The following is a 23781-nucleotide window of genomic DNA, read 5'->3' on the forward strand; positions in this document are numbered from 1 at the left end:
AAGGGTGGGTGGGAGGAGGTGTATTCTAGGTAGCTGTGGGAGTCGGTGGGCTTGAAATGGACATCAGTTACAAGCTGGTTGCCTGAGATGGAGACTGAGAGGTCCAGGAAGGTGAGGGATGTGCTGGAGATGGCCCAGGTGAACTTAAGGTTGGGGTGGAAGGTGTTGGTGAAGTGGATGAACTGTTCGAGCTCCTCTGGGGAACAAGAGGCGGCGCCGATACAGTCATCAATGTACATCTCCACATCATGTCTGTTTTGTTTCTCTAGTAACTGATGCTATCTGATTAAAGTTGAGTATTTCCATGATTGTTCTTCTTTTATTGAGATTTGCATCTCTGTGTGAAATATTTATCCACTCACATTTAAGGCATTTTAAATAAAACAGTCCGATCAACTTTCAGACTTAAATGCTCCTAACTTCCATGGACGTGAAACTCTAAAGTAATCTTAACCCAGAAACAGGCTGGCTAGAAAATGAAAGATGTGAGAATAAGTCACCTGTTCTGCGGATCTAGGTGACTGGTGGGAGGAATACAAGGAAAATGCTTTTATGTTTTTCAAAAAAATACATTGACCAAAAATAGATATGCCAAATAAGGATACCACCACACTTCTATTTACTTACACAAAAATATACACCAAACCACAGGTTAATAAGGGATGCTAAGTGATCATTTAAATTCTATTTTCAAAGCATTGCTTGGCAAGCTGAAGCAAAATGTATTGCCCACTGGTTCATGTTGTTTACTCAAAGAAGCCGGGGGGAAATCAGAACTTAAAGCAAGCAACTTAATCAGTGGGCTAGAATCATGGAATCTTTTCTGTGTGGAAACAGGCCATTCAGCCCATTGACTCCACACCTACCCCCCACAGAACAGCATCCCACCCAGACCCATCCACTCTTACCCTTTCACTGTAACCCTGCATTTCCCACGCTCAGTTCACCTAACCTGCATATCTTTAGACAGTGGGAGGAAAGCCATGCAGACATGGGAAGAATATGCAAACTCCACGCACATGCGGTCGTCTGAGGGTAGCATCAAACCCAAGTCCCTGATGCTGTGAAGCAGCAGTGCTAACCACTGAGCCGCTGTCACCCGAAGTAGCACTCAATGGAATTTCAACCATTTGGTTTACTGGTGATGCATCGAAATTCGGTGTAAAACTGCACATTAGCATGGGAGACATGCCTGGGTCTCTTAAGTATAAGGCACTTGCCACCAGGCTGCAATACCCAGTCTTGCTAATGATACATCTTTACGAAGTGCATGATGTTCTCACTGGGAACACCATTATTTAATTGAGTTCAGTATTCCACCAGCAACTGGAATCCATTGACAAGATCACATCGAGTTCTGTTTTAGTTCACTTTGGGACAAACATCTCCCCATCCTTTGAATAATTTATACCACAATCTAACATCTAAACACAAGGATTTAATTATTGTTGCTGTTGGCAAGGCTGAACTGGAGAGCTGGGAGGAAGCCTGGGATTTGTTTTCCGAAGATTGTTCTTGGCTGTGGGACAGATATCTCTGTTGAGACATACAGCACAGCGAGGATTCACTGGCAGGCACATCTGCTGACCAAAGCCTACCAGCAGCCAATTGGTCTCGCTCCAGAGCTCCCTGAAAGAGAAAGGAAGCAGGGGGAATTCATTAAAATAGAATACTTTGTGGGATTTCCATTGGCTGATTCCACAAAAACCAACTATGTGAATTGTGGACATAAAGTGAGATGGAGCTAGGGAATCAAGTTGAGGAAGGGTTTGCTGTATTAGGAAAGAGATTGGGGGGGGGGAGTTTATGGTCATATATGGATTTAGACAGGCAACAAGAGGAGAGTTTGAGCTGCTTGTGCAACAGGATGATGGAAGGATGCTACTGGATGCTGTTACATCCATAAATTAGACAGCCTAGGGAAGAAGAATAACGTATATTTAATATCATCAGCGATTTTAAAAAAATCACTATAGGCAATTTGGTGGGGGGGGGGGGGAGAGATAAAACAAACATTCAATATTTCTGGATATAAAATAAAAGAAAACAAAACATCAGCTTGCTGTACAGCAAGGCTTAAGGCAATCTGTGGAAATATTTACTCTCTACAAAAGGATTAAATCAGGTCCCTAAATTAGAGATTATAGATTTGCAAGCCACTGTGGAGACCTGAACCCATAAACTGGAACCACTCACTGTAATACTGTGGCAGCATTGCCTCATTTGAGGTGCCATCTTCCAGGTATGACATTAGTCTGAGTCCCTGTTTGCTCTCACAGACGGATGTAAAAATATGTGGCATAAACTGAAGAGTAATTAAGGTGTTCTGCTTGGTAACCTGCCCAATACTTATCCCTCAAACATTGTTTTAGTTTATCAAGTTAATTTGACATTATTCTGAATGTTCTTTATGGAACCTTGCGGCGTGTAAATTGGCTGTCCCATTTTCTAAATTACAACAGTGACTGTACAGACTGAGCCACCAGCTTCTCGAGTCCAAATATGGAAGGGTAATACATGCTGGCCTTGACACAGAGGTCCATATCCTGAGACAAAATTAAACAAAAACAGACCCAAACAGTCATCCATAAAGCTGGACTGATGAAGGCACCTCCAGTTATATATCTGCAGTAGGCTGCGACTTCAGGCGCTCAGCTGTAACATTATGGTTGTGCAACCATTCCTGGAATTATCATGCTATTCCCCATTTCCTTTGGGCCAGCAGAACAGAAGAAACTGAAGCTGGGGTGTTTTGGAAGGCCCTTCGAGCACGTTCTGTTAGGCAATAAAAATCATAGCTGCTCTTCTACCTCTACACCACTTTCTCCATATTCCTAATTCCCTCCATACCAAAAAAATTCATCAGATCTTGACCTTGAATACACTCAAAAGACTGTAAATCCACAGCTCTCTAGGGCACGGAACTCCCAAGATTAATGATTCTTTGAGTGAAGAAATTTCTGCTCATCTGTATTCATAGAATCAAATAGTGTGGAAAAAGACCCTTTGCCCCAACAAGCCCACACCGAACCTCAAAACATCCTACCCAGACCTATCCCCCCATAACCCACCTAATCTACACATCCATGAACACTTGGGCAATTTAGCATAGCCAATCCACCTAGCCTGCACATCTTTGGTTCTGTGGGAGGAAACAGGAGCACCCGGAGGAAACACACGCAGACACGGGGAGAATGTGCAAACTCCACACTAAAGATGGTGGAATTGAACCTGAGTTCCTGACGCTGTAAGGCAGCAGTGTTAACAACTGAGCCACTGTGCTGCCCCAGATCTCAGTCCAAGATAGCTGACCCAGCCTTATTCTGACTCTGTGATCCCACATTCTAGATCCCCCATTTTTCCTACCATCTACCATGTTGGGTTCTTTTTATATTTTCGATATTTCAATTAGATCACCTCTTCTAAATTCCAGTGAATCCTCTCCCTTTCCCAATCCTAACAAAATGTTATTCCCTTCATTATGATAACCTACTTACGAACATCTACTAATTGTGATACTAAGTCAGCTTCACTCCCTGCAAGATGACAAGCCATCTTCAATTATTGTTTCTTTGTCTGCACTATAAGCACCATCACTTGGTTACACGTAGCGGTCTCCTCCCAGCCTGCGTTACCGTGGCATCCACTCTTCCAACGCCAATCTGCTCTCTTCTGGGTTTTTGGTCTCTTTTTTGAGCCACTTTAGTCGATTTGCAATTCTGTGCACATGGGTGTCAACACCTGGAAATAAAAATTAAAACAGGCAAAATAAATTAGTTGGGTGCTGAGGTGAATTTAAGTACTTGTGAAATGTGTTTATCAAACCAAGTCAAAACACCATGTTGCAAATATTGGATTGCATTATATAACTTCTAGGATTTTCTAGTCCTCACCACACTCATAAATGTGACAGTATCTTCTGGACAGGAACGGACATGAGCTGCGTAAATCTATCATCCAACAGCAACCAAATCTACCATCCAACAGAGCAACTTTGGTTAGAACAAGAGAAGTTTGATTGTAATATTAAAGGAGGCAACTTAAAACTAATACACGGTTGGGAAGTTGCATCCAAAAAGTGAAGTTGCAGTCCAGGTAAAATTTAAGTCTATTATCACAAATGCAGAGTCTGCCATGAATCAATGCAATGACATAACTGCTTATTTGTTTCTTTTTCCATATATTTAAGACGACGAGCCGGGATTATCTTAGTTATACAGCTAAAAATGGGTTTATTACCAAAAAAAGCATTTTTAATCAGGGTATCTATTTGTGAATGACCCAATTAAAAATCAGAGAAAATGCATTTTAGAATGTATACTGAGCCATTTACAACCTTCACTGCCGTGCAGTTGTTTCTTAGTAAATTACTTTTTGAAATGAACATTCTTTTAAAAAATGTGTGTATTAATGTGCCTATGAAAATAAATGCAATTTAAAGAGCCTTCCTTAATTAGCACAATTGGTGGAAATATGCAACGGTCACCTGGGAACAAGGCCAGTTTTGACTGGAACAAACGTGAACCTCGAACTAAGGAAAATTGAATTTTGAACCAGTGGAAACTCAAGTGCAAGTGATTTTGGGTCAAACTCACATATACTTAAAATCCCTATCAACTTTATCTGCCAACTCTGCCCAAACTGTATTGATATTACTAATGATATTGACTCACAGATAAATTAAATTTGTCTGACTGTTCACTGGAAGGGGAACAAAATTGAAGACCAGCAGGTTAAACACTTTCATTTTGGGAGATGAACAGGAGGCTGGTAGAACACAGCAGGCCAGGCAGCAGCTGGAGGAAAGGAGCAGTTAACTTTTTGTGGGTAGTGGAATGGTGGACATTGGTAGTAGGTAGGACCTGGTTGGTCAATGGGAGGGATGAATCCTGGCTAGAAGGGAGGTTCAGAAAGTATAATAGAAGGGAGGAGGTGGGGTTGGAAGAGAGCTGACAAAGGCAGGCCAGTGGTAAGTTTGGAGGATGGACCTCAATGTTGCAGAGGCCGAACACCATCTCTCTGACCCCATGCCCTGCCTCCTCCTTCACCATGACCCCACTGCGGCCCATCAAGCCACCATCTCTGTGACCTCATAACTTCCGGTGACCCCCCCTCTCTGCTGCCTCCAGCCTTACAGTCCCCCAGCCCCGCACTACCGTTCTACCTGCTCCCCAATATCCGCAAGCCCAACCACTCTAGCCAACCCATCGTCTCCACATGCACCTGCCCCACAAAACTCATCTCTTCCTACTTCCACTCCATTCTCTCCTCCTTGGTCCAGGCATTCCCCACCTATATCCGGGACAAAAACCATGCCCTCCACCTCTGAAAACTTCCAGTTCCCCGGTCCCCAGCGCTTCATCTTTACATCAGTTCATTCATACATGTCCATACCCAAAAGGATGGTCTACATGTGCTCAGTGTTTCCATCTCCAACAGATCCATTCAGTACCCACCCCTCCCCCCAAACCCCCACCAATACCTCCTCTGTCTCACCAAACTAGTCCACACCCTCAATAACTTTTTCTTCGATTCTTCCCACTTTCTCTAAATCCGGGGGTTTGCCATGGGCATTCGCATGGGCGCCAGCTACGCCTGCCTGTTTGTGGGTTGTGTCGAACTGTCCCTCTTCAGTACATACGCCGGTACTGTTCCCCAACTCTTCCGACCTTACATCAGTGACTGCATCAGTGCTGCATCCCGCACCCAGGCTGAACTGGAGCAGTTCATCGACTTCGCTAACAACTTCCATCCCACCCTCAAGTTCACTTGGTTTGTCTCAGACACCTCCCTCCCCTTTCTTGACGTCTCCATTTCCATTTCTGGTGACAGTATACGGACTGACATTTACTAAAAACCCACAGACTCCCATAGCTACCTGGACTATATCTCCTCCCACCCTGTATCCTGCAAAAACTCCACCCCATTTTCCTAATTCCTCCATCTTTGTCGCATCTGCTCTGATGAGGAGACATTCCATTCTCAAGCATCCCGGATGTTGACTTTTTCAAACAACGTTCTTTCTTCCCCCTCTGTCATCCCGACAACTCTCCACCATACTTCCTCCATTCCCTGCTCCACAGCTCTAAACAACCTCCCCCTCACCAATATAAAGATAGGGTCCCCCTTGTCCTCACTTTCCACCCCACCAGCCTCTGCATCCAACGCATCATCCTCAGACACTTCCGCCAATTCCAGCTAGATCCCACCAACTGGATCATGTTCCACTCCCCAGCCCTCTCTGCCTTCTGCAAAATCCATTCCCTCCCCACCAACCACTCCAACTCGTTAGTTACCTTCTCCTGTAACTACAGAAGATGCAACACCTGCCACAAAGCACCTCTCTCATCTCCATCCAGGCCTTAAACAGTCCTTCCAAGTGAGACAGAATTTCACGGGCATCTCCTTCAACTTAGTCTAGTACATCTGGTGCTCCTGACATTGTTTTCTCTACTTCAGTGAGACCAAACATAGACTAGATGATAGTTCTGCCAAGCATCTTCGCCTGGCCCAAAACACCCAGCCTAACCTCTTGCAACTGCCTATTTCAGGTTCCCCACCACCCTGGTCCAACCCCACCCCAACCCGAAATGCCCGTCCTTGGCCTCCTCCAGTGTCACAGTGATTCAGATCGCCAATTTGAAGAACAACGCCTTATCTTCCGCCTGGGCACCCTACAGCCCGGAGGACTCAACACGGAGTCCTCCAATTTCAAATAACCTTCCCAGCTATCCCCCCGGCTCCCTTTCCAGCACCATCATCTGTCTGCCATTCCACGTTCTGAAACTCCTTCCAGCCACAAACCAGATTCATCCCTCCCATCGACTAACCAGGTCGTATCTACTACCATTGCCCACTTATCACCACCATTCCACTATCCCCTTCCTCTTTATCTGCAGCTCTTCGTTACCCAACATCCAGTCCTAAAGCACGGTAATATCTTAAATGTTGTCTTGTCCTTTCCTCCAGATGCTGCCTGGCTTGTGTGTTCTTCCAGCCTCCTGTTTGTTTACCTCGAATTCTGCCGTTTTTTTTGTCTCTAACCAACTTCATTTTGGGACTCTGGATCTAAGCAGATAAGCTGTTTATAGGACGGTAAAAGAATCTCATAAGAACATAGGAAATGGGAACTGGAATGGATCATTGGGCTAGGTGAATTTGTATTTTAAAATATCTGGCCTTCATTGAAAGCTCCTCTCATGTTCCATTCATCTTTTTCATTTTGGGGATCTCTCTCATGAAGGCTACACAGTGCAGAACCTGCCTTGAAATGACACGATAAGCTTATGACCTTAAGCATCAATTTTAGAATTCTCAAATTTGTCTCCAAAACCTTCCATTGCTTTCCCCTTCCTTTCATTAAAATCTCTTCCAGCGCTACCACCCTCCAAAACATCTTCACTCCAATTCTGGACTCTTGATCATTCTGATTTTAATGGCTGCGATGTTCTCAATTGTACATTCAGTTTGTTTAACCCTTAAACCACTCCATGTCTCTCTCTTCCATCAACATGGTCCCTTACAATCAACCTCTTTGCACCAAAGTTTTGGTCAAAGTGCCTTAATACTTCCTCGAGTAGCTTGCTGCCAAATTCTGCTTTCTATTACACAAAATATTGGGATATTCAATTATATTAAGAACACTGTGTATAGTTAAGTTGACCTTCTGTGGTATTACAAAAGCTCTCATCATCCTTCAATCTCTGGACAAAACCAACGAGGGAGAGAGAAAGAGGAGAAAGAGAGACAGGGGAAGAAGTCTATTCTAGCTGGTTATACAGTCCTACTAAATGGAAAAGCAAGTTTACTGGTCACTTTCCAGTGGCCTATGTGATCTGGAATGCTTCCATGGAGGACAATGATTTGTTCTGTCAACAACTGCTTATTTTCTGCTGGCAAAACAGTTTGTTCAGAGCCAGTTTTGTCTCTTTAGTGCAAATATGCACTGTCCTCTGTTTATCTGCAGTGCGGAGAATTCTTGGAATGATACAATTGGAACAGTCTGTCGTTACTGTTGCTGTAAATATGGCTAACACTTCAAAAGTAATTCATTGGCTATGAGGTACTTTCGAATGAACAGAGGTCACAGAAGGTGCTACATTAATTCAAGTTCACTATCTCTCCTTTTTCCATCAGTCATAGTTTTGCTGCACAGTGCTTGATGGGGGAATTTTGTATGTGTTTCAGCATGTCAGAATTCAATATCATCATCGTGAACTTCCCCCCAATTTTCCTGTCTGTTCCCCATATCACTTGACTTCCTCAGAGTCCAAACACCACTCCATCCCACTCTTAAATATATCCAACAATTAAGATTCCATAACGTTTATGGGGATTAAAGAATTTCACAGGTTGAATAATTTCCCTTCAGCTCAGTCCGAAATGGTTGTCCTCTTATTTTGGGACTGTGCACCGATGTTTTAGATTTGACAACCAGCAGAAACTCTCAGCGCCTTCCTCAAGAATTCTAGCAGTCAATCTCACATAGAAGGCAGAGAACTCTTCATGCACGTTTTAATGTCAAACAGCTAATAAACAGAGCAGTGTAAATATTTGGAAGGGCAAGCACTAGGAATGAAACTACTGAAAATGAAAAAAAAACTTTTAGTGTGTTGTGCTCTCACTTCTTAGTCAGAAGGTAGTGCATTCAAATAGCCACTCCAGACACACAAAATCTAGGCTGACAGAATTAATGCAGCATTAAGGATGTGTTGCATTGATCCAAGGTGCTTTTGAATTAAATGTTACACCAAAGTCCTGGTTGGCCTCTCAGGTGCATGTAAAAAGATTATTCTAAAGGACCAGGAAGCTTTCCCCAAGTCCTGACCAACTTCAGGTAATTTCACTACGCTCCAACAGGTAACCTGTTGGCTATCACACTGTTATTTGTGGCAGTTTGTTCTGTGCAAATTTGTTGTGGGGTTTCCTACCTTACAACAGTGGCTACACTTTGAAAGAAGGGCTGAACTAGCTGTAATCAGGATTTAGGATCTCCTGTGTTTGTGTGAAAGTTGCCATACAAACCCAAGCCTTTTTGTTTTCATTGCCACACATTAAAGTTATATAGATTGTCATAAACTTTCAGTCCTCAAGGTCAGAGCTTCGTACTGCACTGTACAAGTCTGGGAGATCAATCGGACAGAAACTAAGCCCACATGGTCTGAGGTCATCTTTTGACATGAAATACAAAGCCAACTGCTCAAAGACGTGCAAAGAAAGCAAATGCATTTATCTAAGCACCTTTCACAGCCTCAAGACATCCCAACACCTTTCCAGCATTCATCAGTTCCGCATTGGAAGTATGCTCAAGTCACTGATTATACCTGCTGGTCCCCCAACTGGCCCAGTAGCTGTTTTAACTTTCAAGAGCCACCAGAGTTTTTAAAAAATAATTTGACGTATTGAATTTCAACTACTAAAAGGGTCCACTTCCTGATCTGAGTTCACACCAGTGCATGTTTTAAGGACTGGCATAGAATTCCTAATGAATTGCCTCTCTTCCACCTAGCATCCAGAAAAGTATCAATTTGGACCTCTGCTGTGTAAGCAGTTTGATGCATTACATATATTTCAGAGACTTCTCATGAAGAGAACTACTAGATTTCAAAGAGTGTGGAGAGAATGCACAAAGCTTTTGCTTCAAATTTGTCCTACACGCTCCTTGAAAACGAGCTCCCTGACTACTTGACCCATTACTGCAGGTAGATACGGGAGGTAGTTTGTATCAGGAGTCCACCAAATCAATACTAAAACACAAGAGTTCATTCTGCACTGCAGCACCATCCAGTGGCATGGATGGTACACATGCTGCTGCCAGAATGATTCTTCTGGAATGGGAAGCTCTGTATTTTCCTACAATGCCACTGCTGTAATGCCCATAAAATGGTAGGTAGCTGATCTCCCTGAGTTGACTCCTCAATTTCATTCTGTTACTGGTGTCTGTGCTACTCACTGATGCCAGACACTTTGTTCCAGGCTATCTTCATGATGAGATGAGCCATCTTTGGTCCCACTCCTGGAAGTTTCACAAGCTCGTTGACACTGCTGGGAATGTCACCGTTGTACTGCTCCTTCAGGATTGCTGTGGTCTGTTTGATGTATTTCACTTTATTCTGCATGGGTAAATCACATAATGAATAGGACGTAAAGGCAACAACAATCTATCAATTCTGTCTCAGTTGCAGGAGCTGTAATCTCATCATTATGCCACTGCACAGGAGCCTGGATTATAATGATCCAGAAATTGGTGTTCATATCCAACCCTACCCTCCTTATCAGCTAAATGATTTAATTTCAGTTAGTTACATAAATCAGTCATGGTAATTATTGTAATTGGATTATTGTAAAATATAAAACAACTCACTGAGTCCTTTAGGGAAGAAAATCTGGCATCCTTACTCAGTGAATGAATTTGTTGTTGATTTTTAATTGCCCTTAAGAAGGTACTGAGCCATCTTTTTGAACTGCTGCAGTCCCCCTGAAGTATGTAGTCCCACAGTGTTGTTACTAAAGGAAACTCATGATTTTGATTCAGAGGCAGTGAAGCTATGGCAATATTGTTCCAAGTCAGGATGGTGGCTGCTTTAGAGGGGAACTGTTTCAGTGTCTGCTGCCCTTGTTCTTCTAGGTGGTGATGGTTGCAGGTTTGGAATCTGCTGTTGAAAGACATTTGGCAAACTGCCACAGTACAAATCTGACGATACACATAGCTGCCAATGTGTTTCAGTGGAGGAGAGCTGGTAATGCTTACGAGGTGGACTGCTATGGTTTGGAATGTTTTGAGCTCCTTAAGTGTTGTTACAGCCATAGAGAATGCATATAGCTGGACTAAATCTCTGGATGACGATAACTTCCAAAATGTGTTTGTGGGGTTTCAGCAAAATTAATGATTGTGAATGTCAAGAGGAGATAGTTAGATTCCCTCTAGCTGGAGGTAGTCATTGTCTGGCACTCGTGCCGTGTGAATGTTATTTGCCACTTAACAGCTCAGACCTCAATGTTGTCCATGTCTTGGTATATGTGGGAATGGAGTCTTGAATGGCATTGAACACTATGCAATCAGCAACTAATATCTCCATTTCTGACCTCATGGTGGAGGGAGGATCATTGATGAAGCAGGTGAAGATGGTTGGACCTAAGACAATACTTGGGAGGAACTCATGCAGTTATGTCCGCAGACTAGGACGATTGATCTCCATCAACTACAATCATCTTTTGTGCTATGATTAACTTCAACAGGTAAAAGACTTGCCCCTCATTCCTAACATTTTTAGGGCTCCTTGAGCCACACACTGTCAAACGCTATCCTGATATCCAGGACAGTCAACTCAACTCTGGAGTTTAGCTTCATTGTCCGTGTTTGAAGCGAGGCTGCAGTGAGATTAGGAACGAAGAGCGATAACTGCCCTTTGACATGACTTAACAAGGCAGTTGGCACAAAGACAACAAATGCTAGTCTTGCAAGCAGTAAATGAATTTCAAAACAATACCAAAAAAGTGGTGCAGCATGTTAGAAAGGAAATGAGTGGAGGAGAAGGGTTCGGATTGATATTGCCAGGTTACTGAAATTATCATCATTCTCAGAATCATTTGGAACATAGGAACAGGAGTGTGTCATTCAAGCCTAAAGCCTCTTCCACAATTCAATGAGATCATGGCTGATCTGTGGTCTAACTCCATATACCTGCTTTTGGCCCATATCCCTTAAAACCTTTGCTTAACAAAAAATTATCTATCTCAGATTTAAAATTAACAACTGATTTAGCATTCACTATGTTTATGGAAGTTCCAAACATCTACCACCCTTTGTGTGTAGAAGTGCTTCCTAACATCTCTCTCTTGAATGGTCTGACCCTAATGTCAATAGGAAACCATAAAGCCCAACAGAACTCACGCAGGATGGTCAACACTAAAATGATCAAAACTCAAATTCAAACAAGATTTATGATCTTCCCTTTCATGAATAAAAGTTTTGAGTTGTTTCATAGTAGAAAACAAATTTCAACAACTACACCTTAGGGCAGATGACCAAAACTTTGGACAAAGCGGTAAGTTTGATGGACCTATGTAAAGGGGCAGGAAGTTAGAGAGGTTAAGGGAGGGAACAGCAGAACTGAGGGCCCCAAGCAGCTGAATTCCATTATCAATGGTAGAACAATGAGCTTTAGGGCAGTGCGTATTGGGGAGATGCTCAGTTGTAAGATAGCTATTCAATAATTGTGCACTAACCCTCCAGAATCCAACTGGATAGATGAGCTCTCCGAGTGTCTTATCATCCATCTTGAGGATGTTCTCAACAGTCAAGCCATGTTCCCTCAGTTGCTTCATTGCTGCAAATGTCACCTGATCTCTGGTTTGGCTGGACAGCATGAGTGACAAAAGCACCTGATACCTCATGACCTACAGAATTCCATAAAGACACAGCAAAATAGTCAGCGGCAATATTCAGCCAAGGCGGATCCATTCCTATTTTTACTGCTATCTTAACTTCAAGCATGTCTTTAAGTATCAAGAATGAAGGAGGCTTGTGGCACATTTTTTCCTGCTCTTCTTTCCTTCCAACAGCTGCTATTTTATCATTATCCAAATGGCAAGTGTGCAAGGAACACAGACAAGGGATAACCGTGTGAAGCTGGATGAACACAGCAGGCCAAGCAGCATCTCAGAAGCACAAAAGCTGACGTTTTGGGCCTAGACCCTTCATCCTTGGCCTGCTGTGTTCATCCAGCTTCACACATTGTTATCTTGGATTCTCCAGCATCTGCAGTTCCCATGACCTCTGAGGACAGACAAGGGATGTCAGTTTTGAAGCACTCTCATCTCCTCTTCAGGAGGCTGTGTGTTCCAGGCTCTGCTGGCTTTTTCCTTAGGTGAGCCAGTTAGATCAATTGGCTACATGGTTGGTTAATGATGCAGAGTGATGCACGGGTTTAGTTCCCATGCTCACTAATAGAGGTCCTGCTTCCTTGCTCCTCACTTGAGGTGTGGTAAACCTCAAGTTAAATTCATCACTAGTAGTCTCTCTAATGAGAGAAAAACTCTGTTGATTATGGAGACACTATTATGAGATCACAAAATAGGGTATAATTTCTTTCAATCTGTATACTTCAACCAACAAATGATTATTTATTTCATTGATGTTTGAGAAAGATTCTTAAGTACAAACTGGTTACCATCGCCAGATACCACGCATATTTGACTCTGAAGCACCGTGTAGAGTCTTGGAAGTCAAAAGTCGCTAAAAGAAGTGCATGTTTAAATTTAGCTACAGGATCTGGGTTCTACTGAAATACCTTGGGGGCTGCAGTTTTGTCGAAGCATTGTTCGGCGCCCATGTGGTCCACGGGCGCATCCCTGCCCTTCCTCATCTCCCTAATGTTATCCAACTGCTCCCTCCAGTTCTCGGGCTCCCATTTAGAGGGTGTGTCCTCTACTGAGGAAGCAGACTGCGGCCGGCCGAGCATTTGGCCTGAAACTCCAGCAGTCTGCAAGGGCTCGCTTTTCTGCCTCGGCGCATTTCCAGGTTGAATCGGCGAAGCAGCTCTGACCGTGTCCTCCTGAATCTGGAGGCCGGGTTGGCCCGCTGCATGCCTGCGGGCAGGTCTCCCTTTCCCTGCCGCCAACCTACCAACGGCAGGGCTCTGTGCTAAGTCGGAGCCAGGTTGAGGATCCCGCTCCAGCTTCCTGGGCACGGACACCCGTCGGCGCATGTTCCGAGTCAGTACGCCCGGTGTAAAATAAGGCGAAGTAGACGCCATAATGCCCACACGCATTTTGTGAGCTGAGAGTCGCGGCCCCTTTAAATCTCGCGCACCTAAAATGTATCAATCCGGAAAAATGTCACAACATTCGATTCAGGGGCGGGGCTTCCCCTTGGCGCTGTCTGACCAGGTTTAACCCCATGTCCTGTTTTCTACTACTCAGTCAAGGTTGGGAATGAGTTTCTAGGGGCTGAATGGTCCTTTCCCCGGCCCCTATCTTCCCTGATTTCCACTGGAATACTATCCCTGATACTCTGGGCCCAACATGCTGTTTCGTCTTCGCTCTCGCTGCTGTGCTATCCTTGTACATGCTGCGGGATAATTAGTCTTCTGTACATTGCATAGAATGGCATTGACGCCGATGCCTTTCAGGATGCCTGACATCAGTATTGGAAAATTTATTACAATCTATTGTAGAGAATGTGATAAGTGTATATTTGGATAATAATGATCTGATCGGGTAAAGGTAGCACGGATTTGTGAATGACAAATCGTCGTGTTTGACGAACTTGGCGTTTTTTGAGGTTTCTTAGAAAAAGTACACCATCGGTGCACATAAGTTAATAAACGGATTATCAGAAGTCTTTTGATAAAGGCCCCCAGGGGAAGTTGCTTAGCAAAGTTAAAAGACAATAGACAGGAGGTAATGTACTAGCATGTATTAGTGATTGACTATCGGACAGAAAACAGACAGTAGGAGTAAACAGAGATAATGGGAACTGCAGATGCTGGAGAATCCAAGATAATAAAATGTGAGGCTGGATGAACACAGCAGGCCAAGCAGCATCTCAGGAGCACTTCTAGGGTCTAGGCCCGAAACGTCAGCTTTTGTGGAAGGGTCTAGGCCCGAAACGTCAGCTTTTGTGCTCCTGAGATGCTGCTTGGCCTGCTGTGTTCATCCAGCCTCACATTTTATTATCTTAAGTAGGAGTAAACAGGTCATTCCCTGCTTGGCAGACTGCAACTCATGGGGTGTTCCAAGTAACAGTTTTGGAGCCCAAAGTACTCACAGTATATAACAATGATTTGTACGTGGGAACAGGGGCCATGTTGTGGTGCATTGGTAGTGTCGCTATCCCCTGGACCAGGAGGCCCAGGTTCAAGCCCCACCTGCTCCTGAGATGTGTCATAACTTCTCTGAACAGGTTGATCAACAAAAGGTTAAATAAAAACAAATTAAAAATACATGTGAGAGGACAAGGACTCTTGTAGCATAGTGGTTGTGTCCCTCCCCCTGAACCAGTCGGCCTGGGTTTAAGTCGCACCTGCTCCAGAGGTGTGTTATAATTTCTCTGAGCGAGTTGATTAGGAAAATACCTGAATGACATAGGTAGTGAGGTGTGGTGCATGAGGAATTGAAGAAGCTCTGTGACTAGTGAAGAACATAAAGTCATAGAACTATCCATCACTGAAACAGACTCTTGGTCCAACTTATCCATGCTGACCAGACATCCCAAGCTGACCTAGTCCCATTTGCCAGCATATCCCTCTAAATCCTTCCTAAGCATAATCACATCCACATACATTTCAACTGTTGTAATTGTACCCAAATCCACCACTTCCTCTGACAGCTCATTCCATACACACGCCATATTTTGTATGAAAAAGTTTCTCCTTAGGCCCTTTTTAAGCCTTTCCCCTCTCACCTTAAATGTAAGTCCTCTTGTTTTGGACTGCCCTACCCTAGGAAAAAGACCTTGGCTGTTCACTCTGTCCATGCTGCTCATGATTTTATAAACATGGCAAACTGAGAATACAGAAAGGAACCTGAAGATTAACATGCAGGGAATTAGGAAGGCAAAAGGCATATTAGCCTTTCTCACAAGAGGATTTGAGTACAGGATTAATGAATTTTTGCTTTAATTGTATGGAATTTTGGTTAGCCTACACCTGGAATGCTCTGTGCTTACCAAGGTTATATGGACGGAGTGCAGCAAAGGTTCACCACCTGCTTCCTGGGATGCTGGGGCAGTCCTATGAAGAAAGATTTGGAAAACTGGGCCAGTATTCTCCAATATCTTAAAGACTAAGCGTTGATTTTTTTAAATTGAAACCTACAAAATACTTGACAGGGTAAATGCAGGCAAGATGTTACCTCTGCTTGTGCCCCCAACTCCACTGTACAGCATTGTCAGTGTGGATTTTGTGCTCAAGGCGCTGGAGTGGGATTTAAACTCACAAGCTCCTAACACAAAGCAAAGCTGATAGTATTAAAGTTACAATATTTCCCATTATCTGAGCTGTATAGCTGGGCATTGGAGTAAAAGGGAGTTAGGGAGACATATTTGATTGAGTAGGTATTAAGGATTCTTCTAGGTGGGAAGAGAAGTAGCGAGGGAAGTTTTTGTGGAGAGATTCCATCAGTGTATCCACGAAACTGATAAAGGTCTTATTATCAGTGATAGAATCAAGGGAGTGGACAATGAAGAAGAAGCTAGTGTTGTGGACCAGATGGTACAATTGGGCACATAACATCAGAAGATGTTGCAGAGTTAGGGTACAATGAGCCCCTGGAAGATGTGGATCAGCCTAAGAACTCTGAAATTCAAATGGTGATCCAGTGGAAGTCAATGAGTAAAATGGATGATAAATAAGTGGATCTTAAAATGAAACAAACTGAAGGAAGCAGACTGTGTGAAACAGGAACCCTTACTCAGTGATAATTTTATTTAATTATGGAGCGGATTTGAAGGAATGAAAGGGATATTTTTGCTTATGTTTCCTATGGAAGTCATAGTGGAGTTCAAAAGTACAACTTATGAGGGCAGTGGAGAAGCCAGATTTAGAGCTGAGGAAGAGATGATTATTTCAGCAGTAGCTGGGGTGAGGTAGAAAAAGAAATAATGACACTTTCTGTGTAATCTTGAAGAGCTGAGTTTGAAGAGCCGAGTGGCTCTTTTTGTACTCATTTAACATTCACATTTTTCTCATGATCTATTTGGTCTATTATTGCTTTACAAAAAAAACCTCTCCAGGGTCAGTCTTCTGATGTACTGTCTGAATACTGTCAGCACACATCTGGCAATGGAACATACGGTTCACATCATCTTCCATCTACTAATTTAAATGCACTGAACATCATGTGAAGTAAGAATCAACATTTCTATTTCACTTCAATGACAATCCAATGCATTTTAACACCAACAAAATTCTTTTGAAGTCTGACCATTTTTGTAACATAGCAGAACACAATTTCTTTATGTACGCTCATAGTTGAGGAGGCTGCACAAATTTCACATTCATGCAGTGCAGTCGTTTGGTTCTGCCGATCATACAAATGTTATTCTTCACACTTCCCTCAACAGAGATGTCTTTATATTTGAAAGGACATCTTCTTACCTCATTGGAGTAGTTTATACAATTAAAATCACATCCTGATAGCCATAAGTGACTTACATTGAAACCCTGGAAGGCTGATCAATCGGAACAGTTTGTATTTTAGAACGTGCGCCCTGTACTGTTCCTTGAAAATACTTTCAATAGTTTAGATTTAATGAAACCTCACCCAAAATGTTCCTTACTAATCAATGATTCAGTATATCATGGCTGATTTGTACGTTCTACTCATGCTTGTTGTTACATTTTAATTCTGAAAAATGATGTTCTTTTATTAATCAGCAAACAACATATGCTCTTACAAGGATGAATCCTTCATTCAATTTTATATGTACTCAACCGAAAGGACTGATATCACTGCTTTATAAATCAAACTTCCACTCAGCTAGAGCTAATATTTCAGTTTTATGGACTACTTTAATTTCCTACTTCTATGCATGAATTGTCCATGTGTTTGCATTCTTGTTCAGTTCTATACAATCCAGTGGGGAAGCAGGCCATTCGGCCCATCGACTCTTACCGTCCGAGGAGCATCCGATTCAGAACTACACCCCTATCCCTGCAACATTTAACACGGCTAATCCACTGAGCCTGCACATCCCTGGACACTATGGGCAATTTAGAACGGCCAATCTACCTAACCTGCACGGTTTTGGACTGTGGGAGGAAACCGGAGCACCTGGAGGAAATTCACGCAGAAATAACGAGAATGTGTAAACTCCACACAGTCGACCGGGGGGACGAATCGAACCCTCTCTGTCAGGCAGCAATGCTAACTATTGAGCCATCAGGATACCAGGGGAGCTGAATCAACACAGCTGGCCAAGTAGCATCAGAGGAGCAGGAAAACTGACGTTTCGGGTCTATTGGAGATAATGGGAACTGCAGATGCTGGAGAATCCAAGATAACAAAATGTGAGGCTGGATGAACACAGCAGGCCAAGCAGCATCTCAGGAGCACAAAAGCTGACGTTCGGGCCTAGACCCTTCATCAGAGCGGCCTATTGCTGTGTTCATCCAGCTCTACACCTTGTTATGGCAGATTCTCCAGCATCTGCAGCTCCTACTATTATTGAGCCACCGTGCCGCCCAGGAACAATTCATTGCCATTTATGAAAGCTCAGAACTTATTAAGGATGGTCGGAGAGCTGGGAGCAATAAATGCTAGTCTTAGGGAGAACATTAACCATACAGCAATGAATGGGAATAACGTCTGTGCCAAAACTACAACGGGCCTACAATCCCTGACAGGCACCGCGCTGAGACGCACGCCAACGACGGAAGTACATATACGTGTGACGTCAGTTCCTGGAAGGCTGGGCCTGTAGCGGGAGCCAGGAGCTGGTGGGAATGGGTGACTGAGGTGGCCGAGCACGGATTAGGCGGCAGGGTGAGTGGCAACCGGCGCTGAGGGTCAGGGGGAGGGGGACTGCATTCGGGCAGTGAGGCCGAGTCTGGACCTGCCAAAAGGGGGAGGCCACTGCAGCAAGCAGCTCCTGACCGCTGTGGGGGAGGGGCAGTGGAAGGTGAGGGAGGGGGCGTGAAGCCCTGGGGAGGAAGGTATAATCCGAGGAGAGGGGAAGGAGGAGGAGAGGAGAGGAGGAGGGGGAGAAGGTCAGCGGCGCCCTTGAGAGGAGAGTGAAGGGAGGGCCTCCATGGCAGAGGAGAATTCCCCATAGAGGAAGGGGGGGATGGAGGAGGGAGGGAAATTGGGAGGGGAGAACGCACATGAACCCATGGAATTGGGGAGAGGGATGCAACGTGTGAATCCATGCAAGAGGAAGGAAGGATGTATGTATGTGGGTTGAGGCGAGAGATATGTATGAACCTTTGGGGAATTTCATGCTGGGGCAGAGGTGCTTAAACCTGGAAGGATTTGTTCAAGAAATTGAACTTTCCTCTGGGAAATACTTCTACTTTGAAGCTCCGACGTCTCCAGTTTAAATGGAGACGTTAGCAGGGTTCTCATGAAATTAAGTAATATGCTGATGAAAAATTGAACTGTTAACTGCATAGTGTAATTCCTGAGTATTTAACAGACTCCATACATACATCTCACACTTAGAGCTATACCCCTCTCTAGATGTTAACCTGATGCTTCCCATTCCATACATGACAACCCTCTCCATGAACTGCGGAACTCACATTGATCCCAATCCCACTGGAACTGACCCAACCTACTCTCATGCTGCCAGGACCCAATAACCACCATTCTCTGCCTCCACCCTCCACTGGACTCAAACTATGTAGAATCAATGCTACACTCCCTGACACCTGTCCAACTCGTTCTTCCACTGACCCTGACTAACCCTGCAGGCTGTATTGTTACCTTGCCGCCTAGCACCTTATCTCCTTCACATTTGTCATCCTACTCTGGATCCATACCCCCCTTCCTAGCTGGCACAAATCTGAGAGATTGCCCCTTCACAGAAAACCTGGCCCATTGTGTTGGTTGATATAGTTTACAAATAATCATTGTTCTGCAATCATCCTTGCTCTTTTTACCGCACATCAGACAGTTGTCAGTTTGTGTGTTTGACAGATGGGAAAACAGATGTGGCAGCACTTACTTTTTAGACCTTGAATTGAACTTTTATTTGGTGCTAAGGTGAGTATCTTTTATGTGCTGTATATCAGTTTGTTATTGAAAAATGTGACAGATTTAGACTCACAAGTAACAAGTTTTCACATGGCATTCAGTGAATTTTCGCTTTACTGTAACTTTTTCCTGCTGTCCAGTGTCCTGATGTGTTCATGAAACAGTACTTTTCACATGAACAGATTGCTGCTGTTAATATGTATGCTTTTCAGCCATTATTTCATGATCTCCTTTTGCATTGAGATCTGGTGTTTTTGCATCGCTGAAATGCCTTGGATATTTCATTACATTTAAAAGCTTTAGAATCAACACAACATATTGTCTTGTTTTTAAGTCTGCTGTTATTCTGTGGAAGTTGATATTGCAGTTATTCTGGTCAAGTTGCTATAACGTTTGTGTTGATTGTCACTGAGGTTCTGAGAATGGATTTAAGGGAGAGCAACCCTAACTGGTATCTTCAACAGCTATTTCAGTTGACTGCTGCTGGCTTAAATCAATACTTTTGTCGGAGAACTTGGCAGAGCCTTGGCGTGGTTGCTAGTTTGTTGATTGAGTCCCTGTATTTATCAAAATCTGGATGTGATATTGAAATATCACCTCATCCCAATTGAATAAGTCCGACTGATGGAAACTTGCCTTTTGAACTTGAGTGGAGTTGTCTTTGGTGTACTGTTGAAATGGTGCCTCTGTTGAACTGTTAGCATTGCTGCCTCAGAGTGCCAGGGACCCGGGTTTGGTTCCAGCCTTGGGCGACTGTCTGTGTGGAGTTTGCACATTCTCCCCGTGTCTACGTGGGCTTTCTCCCACAGACCAAAGATGTGCAGGTTAGGTGGATTGGCCTTGCTAAATTGCCCATAGTGTTTAGGGAGGTGTAGCTTCAGGTGGGTTATAGGGGGATGGGTCTGGGTGGGATGCTCTAAGGTTCAGTGTGGACTTGTTGGGCTGAAGGGCCTGTTTCCATACTGTAGGGATTCTTTGATTGCAAGTACCAGTGCACGAATTAGTCGCAAGTGCGACCTGCATCTAAAATTATTCTACCTTTTGATCTACTTGATTTGTCTGTGTAAGATGTCACGTAAGCACTTTGGATTGAAGCATTATGGCATTTTTAAAATTAGTTTGTGAGATCTGCACGCCACTGGCATTTACTGCTGTTCTCTAATTGCCCAGCCAGCAGTTAAGATTTAACCACGTTGCTATGGGTCCAGAGTCACGCGTAGACCAGACGAGGTAAAGAAGGCCAATTTCCTTTCCTAAAGGATGTTAGTGTGCAAAATGTGTTTTTGCAACAATCAGTACATTACACGGTCACCATTAGTCTACCTTTGTTATGATGTTCTAGATCTTTGTTGAATTCAGATTTATTCATCAGCCATGGTGGGATTTGATCTCATGTTGTCAGTACATTAACCTGAGGTTGTGGATTACTAACCTAGAGATATTACCATGATCCCACTATCTCCCTAATTTATTTACAGCAAGTACAAATTGTCATCTAAGTCTAGACTGCAAATTGCATCCAGCTGTCCAACTGGGAGAATTATATGGGATAATGGCTGATGATTTTCCAATTATGATAGTGCATATCATATTGGCCAATATTTCAGTGTGATTTCTGTTTTCTTTAGCATTTTGGCAAAATGTTTGCAAATTAAATTTTGTGCCAACACTCACTACTTCGTATACTGTCTGGGAGCAGAGCTGTCAAAGGAAAGCCAGAAACTGGAAGAACAACTGGCATGTTACTGGAGATGAATGTTGCTTATTTTTGGACTGTAGCAGTGAGGGAGCTTACATTCACAGCCAGAATCACTACTTACTCTGTATGCCCTGACCAAGGTCATTTGTGGGAGCAGTGGCTGTAGTCTCTCAGACTCAAGTGACTAATGGGAGCCATAAGTGCTGAATGTTTCTGACATGTCTGACTGAATCTGGGGTTGCTTGTGTCCAAGAGTGTTGTGTTGACAGTTCTATTAGCAGGCTTGTTGACAGAGTCTTCTGTTGCCGTTCTTCAATATACAGTATGTTGTGGCTTATGTGAAACTTCAGAGCAGGACAGTACGTGGTTATTTTTGTATGAAACTGACCAAATAATTGATTGGCTGTACTCCATGTCAAACATCCTTGTTAGCTGAAGAAAAAAACCAATTTAGTGACAGATACCTTGTCGTTGCTGATTTGAGCAGGAGACAGCCATTCAGCCTTAGTCTTTTCCCCGTTAATTTCCGATTTATATCTTAACTCCATTTACCCACTTTGCTCAATCTGCGGTGTTATTTGGAAGTAATTTTTACATTGTTATGGAGCGAAAAGTGAAATCAAGACCACACCACCCCCAGCTCTCTGATGGGTCTATGTCCGAAACGTCAGCTTTTGTGCTCCTGAGATGCTGCTGGGCCTGCTGTGTTCATCCAGCCTCACATTTTATTATCTTGGATTCTCCAGCATCTGCAGTTCCCATTATCACTACACCACAAGAGCCCTGCTCCGTGTTCCATGATATCTTTCCTAACAAGAATCCATTGCCTTCAAGTCTTGCAAGCTTCAATTGTCTCAGCATCTACCATCTTTATGAGGGTATTTCAGATTTCCATTGCTAGAGTTCTTTTTCTGATTTTGTTCTTGAATGGCATAATGCTAATTTAAAGATTATGTCCCCTTGTTCTTGAATACCCCAAAGAGAATGTTATTCCTCTGTCTTTGCCCTATAACATATTGTGTTATGTAGCTGATGATAGACTATTTTTTGTCTTTGGCATGTGCGTCCTGGAACTTTGAGGCTAAACAAGTCTGACTTGAATTTTGCTTCTGTCCATATTGCTTTGCCATAGGTACATTGAGTGTTTGACTTTATTTTCATGCCAAAGAGAGAATTTTTAAATCTGCGAAAGCTGAGCTGACTGAGGAAAGAGTTGTGCTGATGTTGTATTCATGTCACAGATGGAAGTACATGGTTCTTTGCGTGAAGGTGATGTTGGTTTGTGACCTCGTCTTCGTGTTTGATAATTGCAAACAGATTTGAACGCTGTGTGAGATGTCAGTGAAGGGTGATGGATTGAGATGCCAAGAATATGGAGTTTGTTGTTATTCTTGTTTAACTGATTTAAATTCTGGCTCAACCTGTACTCAAATGTTTTATGTTCCTGCAGTTTGGTCCCTTAGCTCATGCCAAGATATGCCTCCAGAATTAGAACATAGAACATAGAACAGGCCCTTCAGCCCATGATGTTGTGCCGACCATTGATCCTCATGTATGCACCCTCAAATTTCTGTGACCATATGCATGTCCAGCAGTCTCTTAAATGTCCCCAATGACCTTGCTTCCACAACTGCTACTGGCAACTCATTCCATGCTCTCTCAACTCTCTGTGTAAAGAACCCGCCTCTGACATCCCCTCTATACTTTCCTCCAACCAGCTTAAAACTATGACCCCTCGTGTTAGCCATTTCTGCTCTGGGAAATACTCTCTGGCTATCAACTCTATCTATGCCTCTCATTATCTTGTATACCTCAATTAGGTCCCCTCTCCTCCTCCTATTCTCCAATGAAAAAAGGTCCGAGCTCAGTCAACCTCTCTTCATAAGATAAGCCCTCCAGTCCAGGCAGCATCCTGGTAAACCTCCTCTGAACCCTCTCCAAAGCATCCACATCTTTCCTATAATAGGGTGACCAGAACTGGATGCAGTATTCCAAGTGCGTTCTAACCAAAGTTTTATAGAGCTGCAAGAAGATCTCACGACTCTTAAACTCAATCCCCCCGCTGATGAAAGCCAAAACACCATATGCTTTCTTAACAACCCTGTCCACTTGGGTGGCCGTTTTAAGGGATCTATGTATCTGCACACCAAGATCCCTCTGTTCCAACACACTGCCAAGAATCCTATCCTTAATCCTGTACTCAGCTTTCAAATTCGACCTTCCAAAATGCATCCCCTCGCATTTATCCAGGCTGAACTCCATCTGCTACCTCCCAGCCCATCTCTGCATCCTGTCAATGTCCCGCTGCAGCCTACAACAGCCTTCTATACTGTCAACGACACCTCCAACCTTTGTGTCGTCTGCAAACTTGCTGACCCATCCTTCAA

At 43.5% G+C, this 23781-nt stretch overlaps 2 protein-coding genes across 9 annotated transcripts in view; one reads left to right on the forward strand and one right to left on the reverse strand.

Annotated features, from left to right (window-relative positions):
• Positions 1 to 1418: 1418 nt before the first annotated feature.
• On the reverse strand, positions 1419 to 13786 carry nthl1 (nth-like DNA glycosylase 1). Of its 2 annotated transcripts, XM_048552357.1 has the most exons (5): positions 13293 to 13786; positions 12229 to 12399; positions 9953 to 10112; positions 3636 to 3741; positions 1419 to 1629 (listed from the first exon to the last, which is right to left on the reverse strand). In XM_048552357.1, exons 1-5 carry the CDS (start codon positions 13770 to 13772, stop codon positions 1443 to 1445), a joined length of 1104 nt encoding a protein of 367 aa, XP_048408314.1. In that variant the 5' UTR covers positions 13773 to 13786; the 3' UTR covers positions 1419 to 1442. The 2 variants fall into 2 exon arrangements, with proteins under 2 accessions (XP_048408314.1, XP_048408315.1); XM_048552358.1 differs by lacking the exon at positions 12229 to 12399.
• Positions 13787 to 18401: 4615 nt separating this feature from the next.
• tsc2 (TSC complex subunit 2) overlaps positions 18402 to 23781 on the forward strand; it is a 77477-nt gene continuing 72097 nt past the window's right edge. For all 7 annotated transcript variants that reach the window (XM_048551752.2, XM_048551755.2, XM_048551753.2 and 4 more), the window contains exon 1: positions 18402 to 18486. The gene's annotated coding sequence lies outside the window, so the exon portion shown is untranslated. The remainder of the gene's footprint in view (positions 18487 to 23781) is intronic.

This window comes from Stegostoma tigrinum, chromosome 23 (genome assembly GCF_030684315.1).
Source record: "Stegostoma tigrinum isolate sSteTig4 chromosome 23, sSteTig4.hap1, whole genome shotgun sequence".
Lineage (NCBI taxonomy): Eukaryota > Metazoa > Chordata > Chondrichthyes > Orectolobiformes > Stegostomatidae > Stegostoma > Stegostoma tigrinum.